The sequence below is a fragment of the Lampetra planeri genome, chromosome 42 (genome assembly GCF_965212315.1).
Source record: "Lampetra planeri chromosome 42, kcLamPlan1.2.h2, whole genome shotgun sequence".
NCBI lineage: Eukaryota > Metazoa > Chordata > Hyperoartia > Petromyzontiformes > Petromyzontidae > Lampetra > Lampetra planeri.
Window position 1 is genome coordinate 406,270 of NC_136148.1, and position 14,978 is coordinate 421,247.

Consider the following 14,978-nt stretch of genomic DNA (forward strand, 5'->3'; position numbering starts at 1 on the left):
CTGAAAGTGCGAGACGCAGCGACCGTCATTGTTTAATAGTGAGCCGAAAGCCGCTGCGAATATGACCAAAATGTTCATCACGGTTTTTGCTCTGACGAGATCAGCAAGATATTGTGGTTCATTTGTGCAATGTGTAATGAGCGCGACCTTATATAAAATGAGCGCGGCCTTATGAGCGTAGCATGTTTTTTTATTAATACAATATGCAAATAATCTTGACTTAGGATAATGCAGACAACAAATTGTAAAAATTAGAATACCAGATATTTAAACGATACAAAAAGTGTTTAACCCAATAACATTATTGAATCATCCGCATGAGGTCAATCGTTTTTTACCCCTAGTGTTTTAATTAACGTTTCACAAACTTACACTCTAAAAAAACTCACAACAATTCAAGTAACGTCACATTTAAACTCTTTATTGAAGTGTTTTTTTCTCAGAAGTTACAATAAAAGTGGGTTCCTATCGCTAACCATGAAACTGTCACTACAAGTTTACATTACATCAGAATCCACACGCTAGCTCAACGAATGCCACTTTCTTTTTCGTATCTCGTGGCCTAGCCTTGCCTGTGGCCCGATGATAAAAAAAGAATAAAAAATTATAATACAAAAACAAAAAAAACTATGCTTGAGTCTGTCTTGCGCGCTTATGCCAGAAAATAAATACAATGAAGGGTGATCTATAATTAAATGGTTCGCGACTGAAATGAATGTAAACTGGGGGCGGGGTAGAGGTTGCTTCCGATACATTAATTTTCACCTCTAGCAGTTTCCGCAACAATTAATCGATTTCATAACTGTAGCTGCATGAGCTTTTAAATACGCAAGTTTCAATACTCAAAAAGGTGGTCACAGCGTAGAAAACACGTCAGCATAACTGCCCAAAAAATGCTTGCCGACTGAAACGCGGCAAGATCTCTTCGTCACCCAATTTTGGAAAAATAACATAACAATGATAAAATAATAATCGCAAAAACCAAACGGCTGCCGGAATTTTATTTATGATTCCCCCCCCCCCGTATCAATCGATTAATTGGTGCCATCAAATAAAGAGTCTTCCACCGATCTTCAAAAGGGGAATTTAGCGCGAGTGTGATCGAAACTAGCTCGGGGCTTTAGCTAACACAGGGCCCTTTCACTGAAGAGCAAGAACAGCAAAGTTCTGGTGTTCTCCATCAGGACACCTGCAAAGAGAGAAGACTCAAGACAAGGTAAGAGACGGCAAATCATCTCACAACCAGCCTGCGTGCAGCACAACGCTTTCAACAAACTAGAAAAAAATCCACGAAATGGTGTACATGTCATTATCTTAACATTGTTGTTCTTGTTAACTTTACAATTTTTTGTTTTTTTTTTAAATAATTAGTAACAAAAACCCCAACATTGCCCCACGAAAAATTCACTTTGTATTTTTTTCTTTTCTTCCTTTTCTCTTCTCTTTTTTTCCTTTTTTTTCTTTTTTGTTTTTTTTTGTGTTTGGCTTTTTTGTTTTTTTGTTTTTAAATCCATCTTAGTAAGGTGAAAACCATGTGCTCGCTCTACCCCGGCCCCTAAAAAAAGAGAGAGTTACAAGAGACAGGTCATGACAAAATCACAGAGAGGGAGTGAACGCAATAAAAAAACAAGACCCAAAAAATAGTAACAACACTCTCAAGCAACATCAATGCTACTAACATCCACCACGCCAACATCACAAAGGACACTCGCGAGCGCAATATTCATTCACGCTCCCTAGGGTTAATTTTGGTTTTAGCACGTTAATTAAATGCAAAACAATACAAATATACATAGGCAATAATGCATATTATTATGAAGTTTAGTCAAACATGTAAGGCTTTCATCCATCAGTGGATTGACAAAAGGGCTATTTTTTTTGTAATGCTTCGTCATGTGACCAAGCACCTTTCATTATACGGCGTTGATTAAACTTTTGCAAGGCAATCTGTTACAAAAATTTAACCGGATTTAATGGAAGCAATGCCTTTTGGAAACAATTAACAACCCTAATCCTTTCACGCCAACTAAATTCTCCAACTTACAACGTGAGTGCGGATGAGCAGTTGAAAAGTATAAATCATTGTATCCTCTGTAAACAGAGACTTTGTTGATGACAAAATCAAAATTTTGAAATCAACAACACACACAAACTATTAAGCAACGTTGCACATGTATAAATAATTGGTGATGATTGCATCCCTTCATATGGAAAACAGCAAGCCAACAGTGGTGGCATCAAATGGCACCATACACAGGAATGCGGCATATCCACCCACTGTCTGGAGACACTCATGGGGACAGGCAATACCCTATTGAAACACTTTGCTTGAGGAGTGACTGTCTGGCCAGTGATAATGTCTCCTTTTAGCTAAACATGTTATAGCAGATGATACTGTTAGCACGCATCTATTTAGGTCAACACAGAAGAATAGTGGATAGCACCACACCCAAGCTCCCTTTATAAACTGCCGATGACCACTCAACAAGCACTAAATTCAGGCAGAGTTGAGATCTCGGGAAAGGCCAGCGAACAATCCCTAGAGTTTAATTGCCAGATGTCAAACCCACGTTTCTGGGATATTAATGCAGTCAACCCTTGCACAACACTGCCACTCCTCATGCACAATTACTCTCCAAAACCCCAAATTCGTGCCCTGGAAATAGAAAAACTTCAAAAACCTATCTGCTCAAAAAAGGTATATGCCTAACAGCCTATGTATAATGTATCATTAAGGATAAAAGTTAACTTCTACATTCGAAACTAACACTATCTTAAAAAGAACAATTATATACCATTCAAGATAGTATTACACTTTTAATGGCCAGCATTAAACAATTGTGTGGTCCATAAAGGACCAAAGTGGTTATTTATTTAATTAAAAGCATAAAGCTACAGTTTATCACAATATCTCTCCCCCAAATTGCCACGAGTAGGTGAATTTATATATAACGTGACAGCCTAAAGGTAACAAGAGAAGTTTTCATAAAAGCCTCACAAATTAACAGATCTCCAAGTCAAACCAAGTAAACTATCCCAAAAAAAGAAATACCATGAGATTGTGGAGATATTAGTGACTTACTAAGTGTTCAAATAACACACAATTGCAATATAGAAAACTCGGCAAAATCGCCTAACAGTGCAGCAATGTAAAGATGCTCCAACCTTCACAGTTTTACAGGTGTGGTCAAGTGCCTGGGCTTCAATTTCATAAATGAAAGTGGAATTAAAAATGTCCAGTATGTTTTGCCAGTGGCTCCTTTCCGTAAACGTCACTCAGCACTTATGACTGAGAACAATTCTGGTGTCAGGCAGATGCAAAAGCGTACCATTTCTAACAAGTGTTTATAAAACACACGGTGGTCAAAATCCCACAAGAATTGCACATAATGGGTTGCCATGATCTCCGCAAACGACTCTAGCGACCCAGCCTTCAGGTGCGGAATGCCAAAAGTCTCCACATGGAATTGCATCTCAAGCATAAAAAAATAGCTGGGGGTGGGAGGCAGGATCACTTCAGATATCATATGCCACTGATATTAGCCATGACCTGGAACTGAACTCAGGCTAAATTAAGTTTTCACTTGCAATTGGGTGTTAACTGTGGTTGAGAAACAGGTTTATGGTGCAGTTCGTCAGCCACTAACCACTGCTTTAAACTACCAATGGAATATTCCCCCTTGTTTGAAGAGCCATTGCCCTACACTATCATTTTCTTTAATTCAGGGCAATGATTGTTACTTTAGAATTACATTTTTCTTCCAAATTGAATTCCCACTGTGCTGTTAGAATCGTTCTGGGACGAAGACATTTCCACCTGAAACTCTCACAGTGAGCAGTGTCGTGTCACCTTGCGTCAGACAATGGCCCCCAACAGACAACGGCACAGAACTACTTCTGAAGTCACTTTGATAGCCACTTATCCACACAAAAAAAGCCACAAGGCAGTGTTAACAAAGGCCGTGGTGAGGCGTTTTATTCCCTCTCTGCAAACAAATATATGATAAATTGGCTGCGATCAAATTACATTATTTAATTTACAAGACATGTGGTGAAGTATTGTTTAAATATCCATCACAGCCAGCAAGGCGTGGGGGGAGGCCTTCATCCAGCAGTGGACTGACAAAAACAAGCTGTACATGTAAAAGGGATGAAACGATTTCTCTCCCATCAAGATTTGTTTAACTGCCATGATTTGAGAACACCAATTGATTCGAGAATGGATTATTATTTTAATCTTATTTTTTCCATTTTATCGATTTCGATTGAACTGTCTGGGTTTGACGAGACCATAATGGATTTTTTTTTATCAATGCCCACAAGTCTAAAATAATCCATTCATATGCACACAATTCATCGCACAAATTGTGAGCATAAAGTCTAATGAAATTCACCAACCTTTACATACCGAGCGATTACAGGAGCATCCACCACAAAAGTGAAAGTTCCGTAAACAAACTCCAATTATGGCTTGCACGATAAACTTTTGGCCTACCCAGCACGGCGACAACAGCCCATACCGGCTGAGACCTTTGGGGGGACAGAGGGATGGTGTGTGCGTGCGTTTCACCGGTGCAGCGGGTCCCCTACCTGAAAGCTCGTCCTCGCGGGCGGGAAATATACCCGCCACCGCCGCCACCGTAGAAGCGGCTGCCACCACCCCGCGGCGCGAACCCGGCACGTCCTCCCCGACCGCCTCGGAACCGCGGGAAGCCCCGATCTGTGCTGCTGATGCCAGGTCGGTTGGTGCGCTTGGGCAGGACCTGTGGTGGGTGCAGAGAAGTAAAAGGAAACCCGAGTGGTTATTACGGCAGTGCCACAGGTGCGGAATTAAACCGCTATTATGTTTCAGGGTCACAATAAAATGAAAGAATAAATTCCTTTTCATCCAATTTATTCCGACTCACCGATTCATATATCCGTATGGCAGGAATGGTATATATCTTGCTTACATTTAAGTCTTACCATTCAATACATGCATAATTTTAGAAAATTAAGCATTACATGCTTAATTGCTATCACTCAAAAAATGGACATGATGTTATGGTCATGCAATGCAGCAACAGTTAGAAGAGTAAAAATACATTGCTGTGCTGTACTTTCTCTCCCTCTATTCCCCACCTTCACCAACCTGCACCAATCGGCATGGTGAAATTATGATCAAATAACCCCCATTGGCTCTGTATGGTGTGGGGAGGCCCTCATCTAATGGAGGATTACCACAAGGGCTGTAAATGTATGTGAGAAATTAACAAGTCCCATGAGGCATTGTGGTCTTCCAAAGCGGACCACAAAGGGCAAAGTGGCCTGGTATAATCATAGACAGCGTGCGAGTTTAAAACGCCCTCACCTTTATCTGTCTGCCACGGAAGAGAGAATCATCGAGCGCCATGGCTGTACGAATTGACTCTTTCTCCGAGAACTCAATGTACGCAAACCTGCGGGGAGCACACGGTAATTACTTCACTGACCAAGACATTTCATTCACCGTGTTTTTAAGTTCTGAAGGTTGTACCATGGGCTGGTAAAAGCATTCATTAAGGTGAAATGGTAAAGTCACATCATAATAAGGTCCCGTAAATGCAATTACTCGCAGTAGGGGGCGAGGCCACTTACACGTCTACCCCATTTGTACATCTTAAGATGAGATCGCATTTATCTAGGTGTCGATGTGCATGTCTGTATTCTTGCAGTATTTGAGGCAAGGGTTGGCCAGGAAATGGCAGTGTAGCAAATTCATCCTTGAATCTATCTGTGCAGACCCTTTCAGTGCCCACTATGCGTGGGCACTCCAGGTTCCTCCCACATGTATATGAATCAGATCGTCCAATTAACCCAGTTCAGGATTCTGCTAAAAACTAGGATAAAGGGTATTCATGTTTTATTAATCCAAAAAGAAAACCGTAAGCAGGCTTGGGGAGGATGTTACAAGAATGACAGGTTGGCAGTGAAAGGAGGAAATGTGCCTGACAGAATGTCCACCAAAGACCGAAAGCGATAACATCAACTAGTGTACAGGTTTTGACGGTGATAATGAAATATAAACAGTGCTCCGTGTTCAAACAAGTCTCATGTGGTAGTAATGTCTCGTGGTGGTTGGTGGTTGTGGTGCGAGGCTCGGCGTACCCTTTGGGGTGTCCGGTGAACTTGTCGCACAGGATGGTGACGCGGTTCACGGAGCCACAGCCGTGGAAGTGCGCCTCCAACTCCTCTGCTGTGGCATGGTAATCCACCTGGGAGGTCCGGACGGTGTAGGGCGGCATACATTGTCAACCTCACCACACGGACAACAACAGGTGATCCACTGATACAGGGGTCGGCAACCTTTCAAAGAAGGAGCCACGACCCATTGTGTCGTAAAAGCGGGGACCGCCTGTACTACATGTTACAGTGTAAAGGATTTAATAAAGTAAATTCAGTTTTGGAAAAGAACGACTGCCTGTCAAAGGACAGCCAAAGAGCCGCATGTGGCTCCGGACGTGCAGGTTGTAGACCCCTGCATTCATATATTTAAAGAAAGCATTAGCAAGTGATGAAGATGCACATATTATAAAAATCTGCACGTTAACCATTAATGCCGATTTGAATGGAAAGATATACAAATCTACAAGTTTGGGCAAAGGGAATTGTCAGAAAAAATTTAACCAACTCACATATTGATATTGCATTTTAAACTGCGATGCCCTAATTACTGATGAACATATGAATGGTTCCGAGTTAATACATTACATTTTCTGTCATTAATGTATTTTGAGTACCAAAAAACTGAGCCAAAGATGGCTATATTGGCTGGAAGAGTAATAATACATTTGATTTAAGCCACATTTTTTGTGTTAAGTAAACTATTTGATGAGAATTAACCACTAAAACATGCATCTTATTTTTTTATTCTGCAGCACTTACACCATGGCTTTAAATAAGTATCAGTGTTTAATACTCACCTGACACTTTAATAAATATATAAATCTATTTAAATCCTGATAAGAGGCAATTTAGAAGTAAAAGTGTATCCTTGCTCATTTGAGTTGTCATCCCTGAATAACATAAATGGCAGGGCCTATTTCCGTGTAGTCACAATATACCGTTTCAAAAACCCTCCATTATGGAAAAAACAAATGTGGGCAATGGCTGTTGATTAAAGCTGCCAAAAAATAAGCCTAAGTGTCCACATGGTCAAACAAGCATTAGGGTGATGCTCATCTTCATTGGTAGAAATTCCACATTTCCATGGTGCGTACCAGTCTCAACAGGATGCCCTCTGTTGAGCGTCTAAATTAGAATGCGCCTCAAGCTGCCACACAAACGGTGAGCGCATTTATTTTATATTCACTGTTGCCTCGTGATCAGAATTAATACTTCACATCAACTGTCATCAGTCGAACGAGATTCCATAAGTTGATCATCATTTCACGAGGCAACATGTATTTTAGAGGAAAATAGAGACTGAAAATTGTAATAATATATAAACCTTATATAACCTTATATAATATCTCGTCACACACAGCTTTCTTTGCCCACTACAGTAATTTTTGTTTCTTGCTGTGGTTGTCCCACCTGATGACGGAAGCTTGTGTTGCTTCCGAAACGTCGTGATTTAACTTAGTTATATATTATTTTTATACCTACGTGACTTTACCGACAGAACCAAAGAGTATCTATAAATATATATAAATCCAAGTAAGGGCCCATTCAGAAGGGAGTAAAAGAGTCTTCCTTGCTCCAACAAGCAATGAACAATTTGCTCATGTTAGTTGTCAGCCCTCAACGACCTACAATGGAAAGGGAAGTATCAATCAGAGAACCAATTTGCAAGCTTCTCAATGTGAACCACTGGCGACGTCCCACAAAGAGGTATTCTCTTGGCCCCATAGAGACGATGGGCTATGTCGACCCAGCCGAGAATTTGAGCTCACAACCATCAGATTAAGAGTAAAAGTGCTGTCGCTAAACTTTAAAATCTAATTTTACCATGGCTGATATCCCTACCCAAATCTGCTTGGTATTTTGGGCCTTGCAGAGCAACTGCAATGAGGAAAAAAAAAATCGCAAATGGTGCTGGCTCAGAGCTGACGTGGCCTCCTAGCACCTGCATTATTGATGTTATTGACAGCTGCACGTCTACTTAGAACCTCCAGGCTGTCTCCCCGGAAAAGAATCTGTTAAAAGGAAAGTCATGGAGACCCACGTACGTTTCCCACATAGATGGACCGTGCATCTGCCTCCATCTTCTCTTCAAACGACATGATCATGGGTCCCGCTGTGGAGAGAGGCTGAGAGTGAGAAGCAGCACAAGCAGACTACGAAGCCACTCGGTCACATTCATGAGCACCTTTGGGCAAAGTCAGTTTTGCATAGACCCACATTCTTACAGTAAAAAAATATAAGCAGAACTATGTTTTATGTCTTTACAAAGTAATTTTTTATGACAAGCTAAAAATGCATTTTCCCATCTCTGGCATTGTTCCTCGTGATCAGAAATATTAATTATCATCAACTGTTTCAGTCGAACGAGATTCCAAAAGTTGATCATCACGTCACGAGGAAGCATGCATGTTCGAGCGAGAAGTATTCAAAACTACAATTTTAAAAATAACTTTACTTTGCACTCAAAAGAGTCTCTCTGCTCAAGCGAGCACGTGGCAGAGTTCATCTCTACTGGCGTGACAAGATGAGAGACAGTGGTCTAAATACCACATTCTTATTGAAGATGTCAGTCTATCCAACAACCACTACTGGACTAGTTAACTACAGCAGGAGCGACCATTAGATTAAGCTAAATGCTACAAATTCGAATTTGTCCAAGACCTTTCAAATTTGTATTGACAATTACAGTTGATAGTTTCGGAGTGTGACTGGGGCTGACGTTAATACTTCATGTGAATTAAACCGGTACCTGCAGGGGGGCTGAGGTTCATCTGTTTCTCCACTTCATTCTGCATAGCCTTCAGCTTCTCAGCCTCCTCCTCCATCTCGCGGACTCGTGCTTTAATCGCTTCCAGCTCCTACATGCACACACCCGGACGCACGCATACACACACACAGCAACACAAAAAGCACACCCACACACACGCAAACACAAGGCGCAGGCACAAACACTCCCACTGGTTATGCACGTGCACCCATATCGCCGTCGCCTTCCGGACCAAAGGAGACAATGGTCAATGTATATATTTTTTTTATGCTTCCGACAATTTCTTGACGCATATGAAAATCTGTCACAACAGTTCAACGATAAATACAGACTATGGCCAATCATGGGGGAGTCCTCTAGCCATCAGCTCGAAGAGCAATGAGCCTAGGATGCAAGGCACAATCGACTATCGTATAAGCAGAGCCAAAAAAATTGCTTTTACAAGCACATTATGCACTGCGCCGCATCTCAGGATGTGTTTGCCCCGTCACTTTAAAGACAATACAGATGTCAAGTTCTGCCAGGAGCAATGTAAAAAAAGGAAAATAGAAAAACATATTTAATAGTTTTGAGACCATTGGGCATTTGAAATGCTCCATTCAAGCAACATGACATTTATCTGTTATTCAATTAGATTGTTCGTCTTAATTTTCAGTCCTTTTGCCATTTCCCACTTTAGAACCTTCAGAACATATGGTAAATGTTCACCTTCAGATTGACCTGTTTCAATTGCAACAAAATCTGACATATCGTGGCATTGTAATAAAATTCACCTACCTTAGCAAACATCCTATAAATAAATCACGAGGAAATTCTAGCTGTTTAAAAAAAAATGGGCTCTGCGAGCAGTGTGTAAAATTTAAGTCAAGAGCCATTATATAAATTGCTTAATTTTCTGCCAATATTTGCAGATAACAAAACTGGCAGAAAACAGTTGCGTTTCAGCTGCCTTTCCTGCCAAGCAGTACAAACTTAGTTTCCATCAATGTGTAATTAGCTCCGGAATGCAAGCAGGTGGAGAAAATAATCTTATTTTAAACGGAGACTGAGACGTAAGAAAATACACGATTTTTTGTTTAAAAGTATGCGTCAAACCTTCAGCAATACTGCCACGTCGTTAAACCCTGCCTCCAGCAACTAAGTTTCAATATACAAACTAGCTATTTGTGAATTTACTTATTAATACGAGACAATTGGGAACTGTAAGTTATTGAAAAACTTGCAAGTCCAACATTGATTTGGCCAGGTGAAATAAATTCCTTCAAGAGCAGAAAGGCCTCATTCCTGGCACCTTTGACCCAAGGCTTGAGGCATGATGATCAGCAGCAACCAGCTCAATCAATCACTTCTCCATGCCAGCAATGTATGCAGTGTTATGAAACATGCATGTACTTTGAATACGTTTGTGTGTGGACTTAAAATGTCTTGGCCATAACATTGTTCAACAAGGTGTGCTTAGTAGAAGTCTGACTCATTACTGTAGTCAGAATCGACTCTTTCAAGACTAGTTTAATGGCAATCCAACAACCATATGGTGCAGACAACAAAATTATAAGAGTTGTCACTTTCTTTTTGCTAAACACCAGTGAAAGTGTCTCCATGCTCAACGAGTGTTGGGCAATGCTCATCTCCATCGGCAGTCTCGATTGTAGAATTCCCAAGTTTCCATGGTGGGAACCAGTCCATCCCTATAGGATGCCCTCTTGATTTCACATTAAGTGGTTCATGATTTATATTATTTAGATTTATATAGCGTATGAGACAGCACTGCAAGCTCCTGCACAGAAACGGTGAGCGTGTTTTAATTTATATTGACAATTGCCTCATGATCAGAAATCTTACTTCACATCAAGTATCATCAGTCGAACGAGATTCCATAAGTTCATCATCATCTCATGAGGAGTCGCCTATTGTAAACCAAAAATATTAACTGAAAATTGTAATGCAACAAATGTCATTCAATTGGGCTACTGCTATCACTGTAGCCAACCATGTCACATTGTAGCAAAGGGGCTGGCTCACAGGCAGAAGGTTGCATGTTCAAACCTAGGGGTCGATTCACCCAATCACTGAAGCTGATCGACAAGAGTACCACTTAGTGGGAATGCAAGAGAGGTTCTACGAATCAACTTGTGCCGTCACTGAAATGTGCCATTTTCACCACTGGGACCGACAAAGAGATGTTTGAGCTTGGAGACACTTTGACTTGAATGTAATGACGTGTTCTGCGGAAAGGGGGCAGACAAGTTTGATTATTTATACCATCTTTACATGTTATATATTTTTAAATTTTCCATTCACTATGCTCTAACACACAACAATTTCGTAATAATGCATGTTGAGACCAATGGCTGGTAGTATAGAAATGTAAGATGTTATCACTGAATTATATTACAATTCACAAACCTGTACTAATTCACTGGTCAATGAATGTCTAAACCACAGCCATTACTCTCTTAGAGAATCCTGTACAACTAGCCACAGGGCTTCTTGAATCATGGTGCCAAAAGTTAGCCATCTACACTAATGGGGAAGGCCCAATTCAAGTGAATAGTATACAGCTCTCAGCGCCTGCCAATTACTCTTAGTAACCTCAACCTATCAAAAAGGGCCCCCTTGCAAGAGAAGTGATGAATCTTAAAGGACTCCCACCAACTGAACAACCAATATTGTAAAGTCATGAATCTCAACGGTTTCCCCAGTTGTAGAGGGCATACCAATTGAATCCGCGTGAATAAGAACTTAAGATATAGCTAAGCCCAACATCCTTCCGCCCTCTTACGCATGGATTTTTAAAGGCAAAGTCTATTAAGTTATTTTATGAGAGTCTGAAAACAAGTTGGAATTTTTTCATTATTTCACAGCAGCCAAATACACAGCGGATAACAGCAGTTAACCCCGTGGACATGATGCAATGAGTGGGTTACCACAGGAAATGACAACTGAAAAGCGTTAACGAATATCAGTGATGTCTTAAAACTACTTACAAAAATATTACTTAATGCAATTAATCTCAATATGCATCACTCGGTTAAATAAGAGTCAATGCAGTGAGAAAACTGGACAAATATAATCTGAATGGGGTCTCGCATCACTAAAGGAGAACATGACCGGATTCAGAATATTTATCCTGGAAAAATCCGACGAGCTGCGAAGGCTTTCTTACAAACGTCCATGAATTGCATCTGAATCGTGCCTCGACGGTTCAATAAAGGCGGCAAAGCTCATGGCACACGTATGGTACCGACACACGTACATGAACAGATTTAAGTGAATCAGGCAACGACCAGTGCCGCACATTGGGTCGCTAAACAATGCACAAACGTGTACTCACTGTACGAACACGCCGAGGTGTATGTACGCACAAGACAAAGATCATTGCATCGCCAGGAAAACAATGGGAGCAAGACCTGTTAAGTGGGCAACTGCTAGATTATTGCTAAAATACAAAGTGTGCACATACAAATGCATGCGTACATAAACATGTAGGCGCAACCACACGTACACACGCGCACATGCGCATACTAATTACACAAAACACATTCCTTATATCCCACACTGGCCTCCATAATCAATCATTCGCTCGCAGACGAAAATCCTGTTGATGCACATCTGTCTCCATTATGTTAAATGACGGCTTGGCTTTTCGGCCCCTTAATTTTTCATCTTTCACGAATTTTCTGCCTTTGGCGCCCCTTAAGTTCATTCATTCTCTGCACGAGCCCCGGCTCCATTGTTCAACATTAAAACCACACACACCTTGCGCTACGCCCAGCGACACGCCGCCTAGTTAACAGTAGATTACAACAAAGCAATTATGTACACAGGGTAAATAAACGCGATTAAAATCGTAAATTTAGAATCGCACGAGGCGTCGGCCTACACGTCACGCGTGCACAGAGAAGCCTGGCCTCCGCCTAGGCGAGGGGCCTACTTTAGTAGCGCAAAGGAGGTGAATGCGCGCCAAAAAATAATCCCCTCGTCCATTTCTTCCGCTCGCCTTCAACTTTTTTTTCCCTTTAAAAACTCACGGGGTCTTCTACGGTCGAGTCGTCCACTCCATCGGTCGCGCCATCCGTCGAGTCGTCCATCACGGGCTGGCTCTCACCCTCCTCGTGCCCGTACAGAGACTCTTCACCACCGTTGTCGTAATCTGCGTCCGCCATGGTGGCGCCTCTGCAGTCCGCGGCGCCCGACCCGGCGCTCCGTCTCCGCGCTCCGCGAGCGAGATGGGGCACGCCGCGCGAAAAGAACGCTCGCGCTGCACGGCGGAGCGCTTCGCGAGAGCCGCGGCCGGGGTTTCGGGGGCTGACGAGGCGGAGAAGCGCGCGGATGCGAGGGGATTTGCCGCACTTCTGCTCTTCCCTCAGCGGGGCCCGGAGCACCGGGTAGCCTGGGACCGTGATGACGTCACGAGAGGGGGCGTGGTTACTTTTCTACGACGTCACGCGAACGTTTCGGAATATTCGTGGTGGCGCGTGACGTCAACCCCCCTCGCGGATTTGTGAACACGTCACATAGAGACTTGGTTACATGATGTCACGCAGGTTTGGAGAATTTGTATGCGAGAAGTCAAGTCTCTTACCTATATGTCAAGTGATATTTATTTTTTAACTGGTGACAGGGCTTTAAAAATACAAAGCAAAACATATAATTCAGCCACTGTCTATCCACTGCTGTATGAAGGCCTCCGCATTCTGTGACCATCACACACGGCCCAGAGCTCTTGTCATCTCCTGCTGTGGACATCCAATCTCGGACGTGCTGAATGGCTGCAATTCAGTCACCAGTCTCTTCTATCAGATGCGTCCGGCATTGATGTTCATGATTTGTGTCTGTTCCCTGAACCATATGTTAAAATCCCTACACGCATATCTATTCATATCTATATAAGACAGACAATCATAAAACAATCACTCAACACATTCGTCGACAATATTGTGGCTTAAAAATTAACACATCATAGTCGACGTTTCGGGTAACATCCCTTCATACAACATAATGAAACTCGCCTTTTGCCCGTCCAAGGAGGGGTGTATTTCAGTAAATCTGAAACTTGCAAGCGAAAAGCAGAACGCGACGTGATATTCATTGCATCAGTTCATGTGCAATTTGTAAGGCTGCGGTGACAGACTTATTTCATGTAAAGGTGATAATCCCTTGTTCATCACGACGTCCAATAGCGTGACGGAGACCGCGTGACGTCAGGGTTCTGCCTTTGTCGTGAGGGTTGTGAGTTGACGCCGAGGAGGGGGGAGGAGGCGCCTCGCCCCCCCATGTGGAGTGACGTCACCCGCTAATTATTATTAATGGGGGGGGTGTCCATTTGGAAGACGTCACCTGTTCATGAGTATTAATGAGGGGGGCTGTTCGATGTGGAGTGACGTCACCTGTTCATGAGTATTAATGAGGGGGGCTGGTCGACGTGGAGTGACGTCACGTGCGGGACACACAGACATTCTTGGCTCATTGTAATAAATAATAACGGTGTGGCCAAATAATTTGTTCAATTAGATGTTTAAGTTTTTTATGGGGTTTTTTTATATTGAGGAATAAAGATGTGAATCTATACATAATTGTAGATTAGAAAAATATATAGTTTTGCATTGATGGTAGTTCTGCATCTTCTAATAATGGACGCCAGCGATTGCACTTAACAGAAAAAAAGGTTTATCGTCGTCAATATAGACAAAACCAAAACCAGTTTTTATTTTACCAGGTAAGGCTCACTGAGCCTTTTCACTCTTTTTCAGAAGCGACCTGGTCACAAATAATAGCTCAGCGAAGTGGCTTATCTTGAGGACATTTATAGCAGCCAAATACTCCATAATAGAGTTTTTTTGGGTTAGATCGCGTAAATATACAAATGTGTCGTTAAAACCCGACACCACCCGACACAGACAACTAGTAAGGGTTGTCACGTAAACAGAACGTGCCAATTCGTCACTAGTACAGCACACCGGTGTGTTGGAGAGCAAATCCACAACATTTGCAATTTGAGTACGACGTTTCGCCAGTAATTACAACTTGCTTCATCAGGCGACAGCCAGATTTGCGGAGAAGTCTG

The 14,978-nt window shown here is 42.1% G+C and overlaps 1 protein-coding gene across 2 annotated transcripts; it reads right to left on the minus strand.

Moving 5' to 3' along the window:
- Positions 1 to 405: 405 nt before the first annotated feature.
- Positions 406 to 13,369, minus strand: PABPN1 (poly(A) binding protein nuclear 1). Of its 2 annotated transcripts, none has more exons than XM_078613676.1 (7): positions 12,943 to 13,369; positions 8,894 to 9,002; positions 8,190 to 8,257; positions 6,127 to 6,233; positions 5,351 to 5,438; positions 4,591 to 4,763; positions 406 to 1,555 (listed from the first exon to the last, which is right to left on the minus strand). In XM_078613676.1, exons 1-7 carry the CDS (start codon positions 13,075 to 13,077, stop codon positions 1,516 to 1,518), a joined length of 720 nt encoding a protein of 239 aa, XP_078469802.1. In that variant the 5' UTR covers positions 13,078 to 13,369; the 3' UTR covers positions 406 to 1,515. The 2 variants fall into 2 exon arrangements, with proteins under 2 accessions (XP_078469802.1, XP_078469801.1); XM_078613675.1 differs by having other exon boundaries at positions 406 to 1,189; positions 12,943 to 13,324.
- Between the last annotated feature and the right edge of the window lie 1,609 nt (positions 13,370 to 14,978).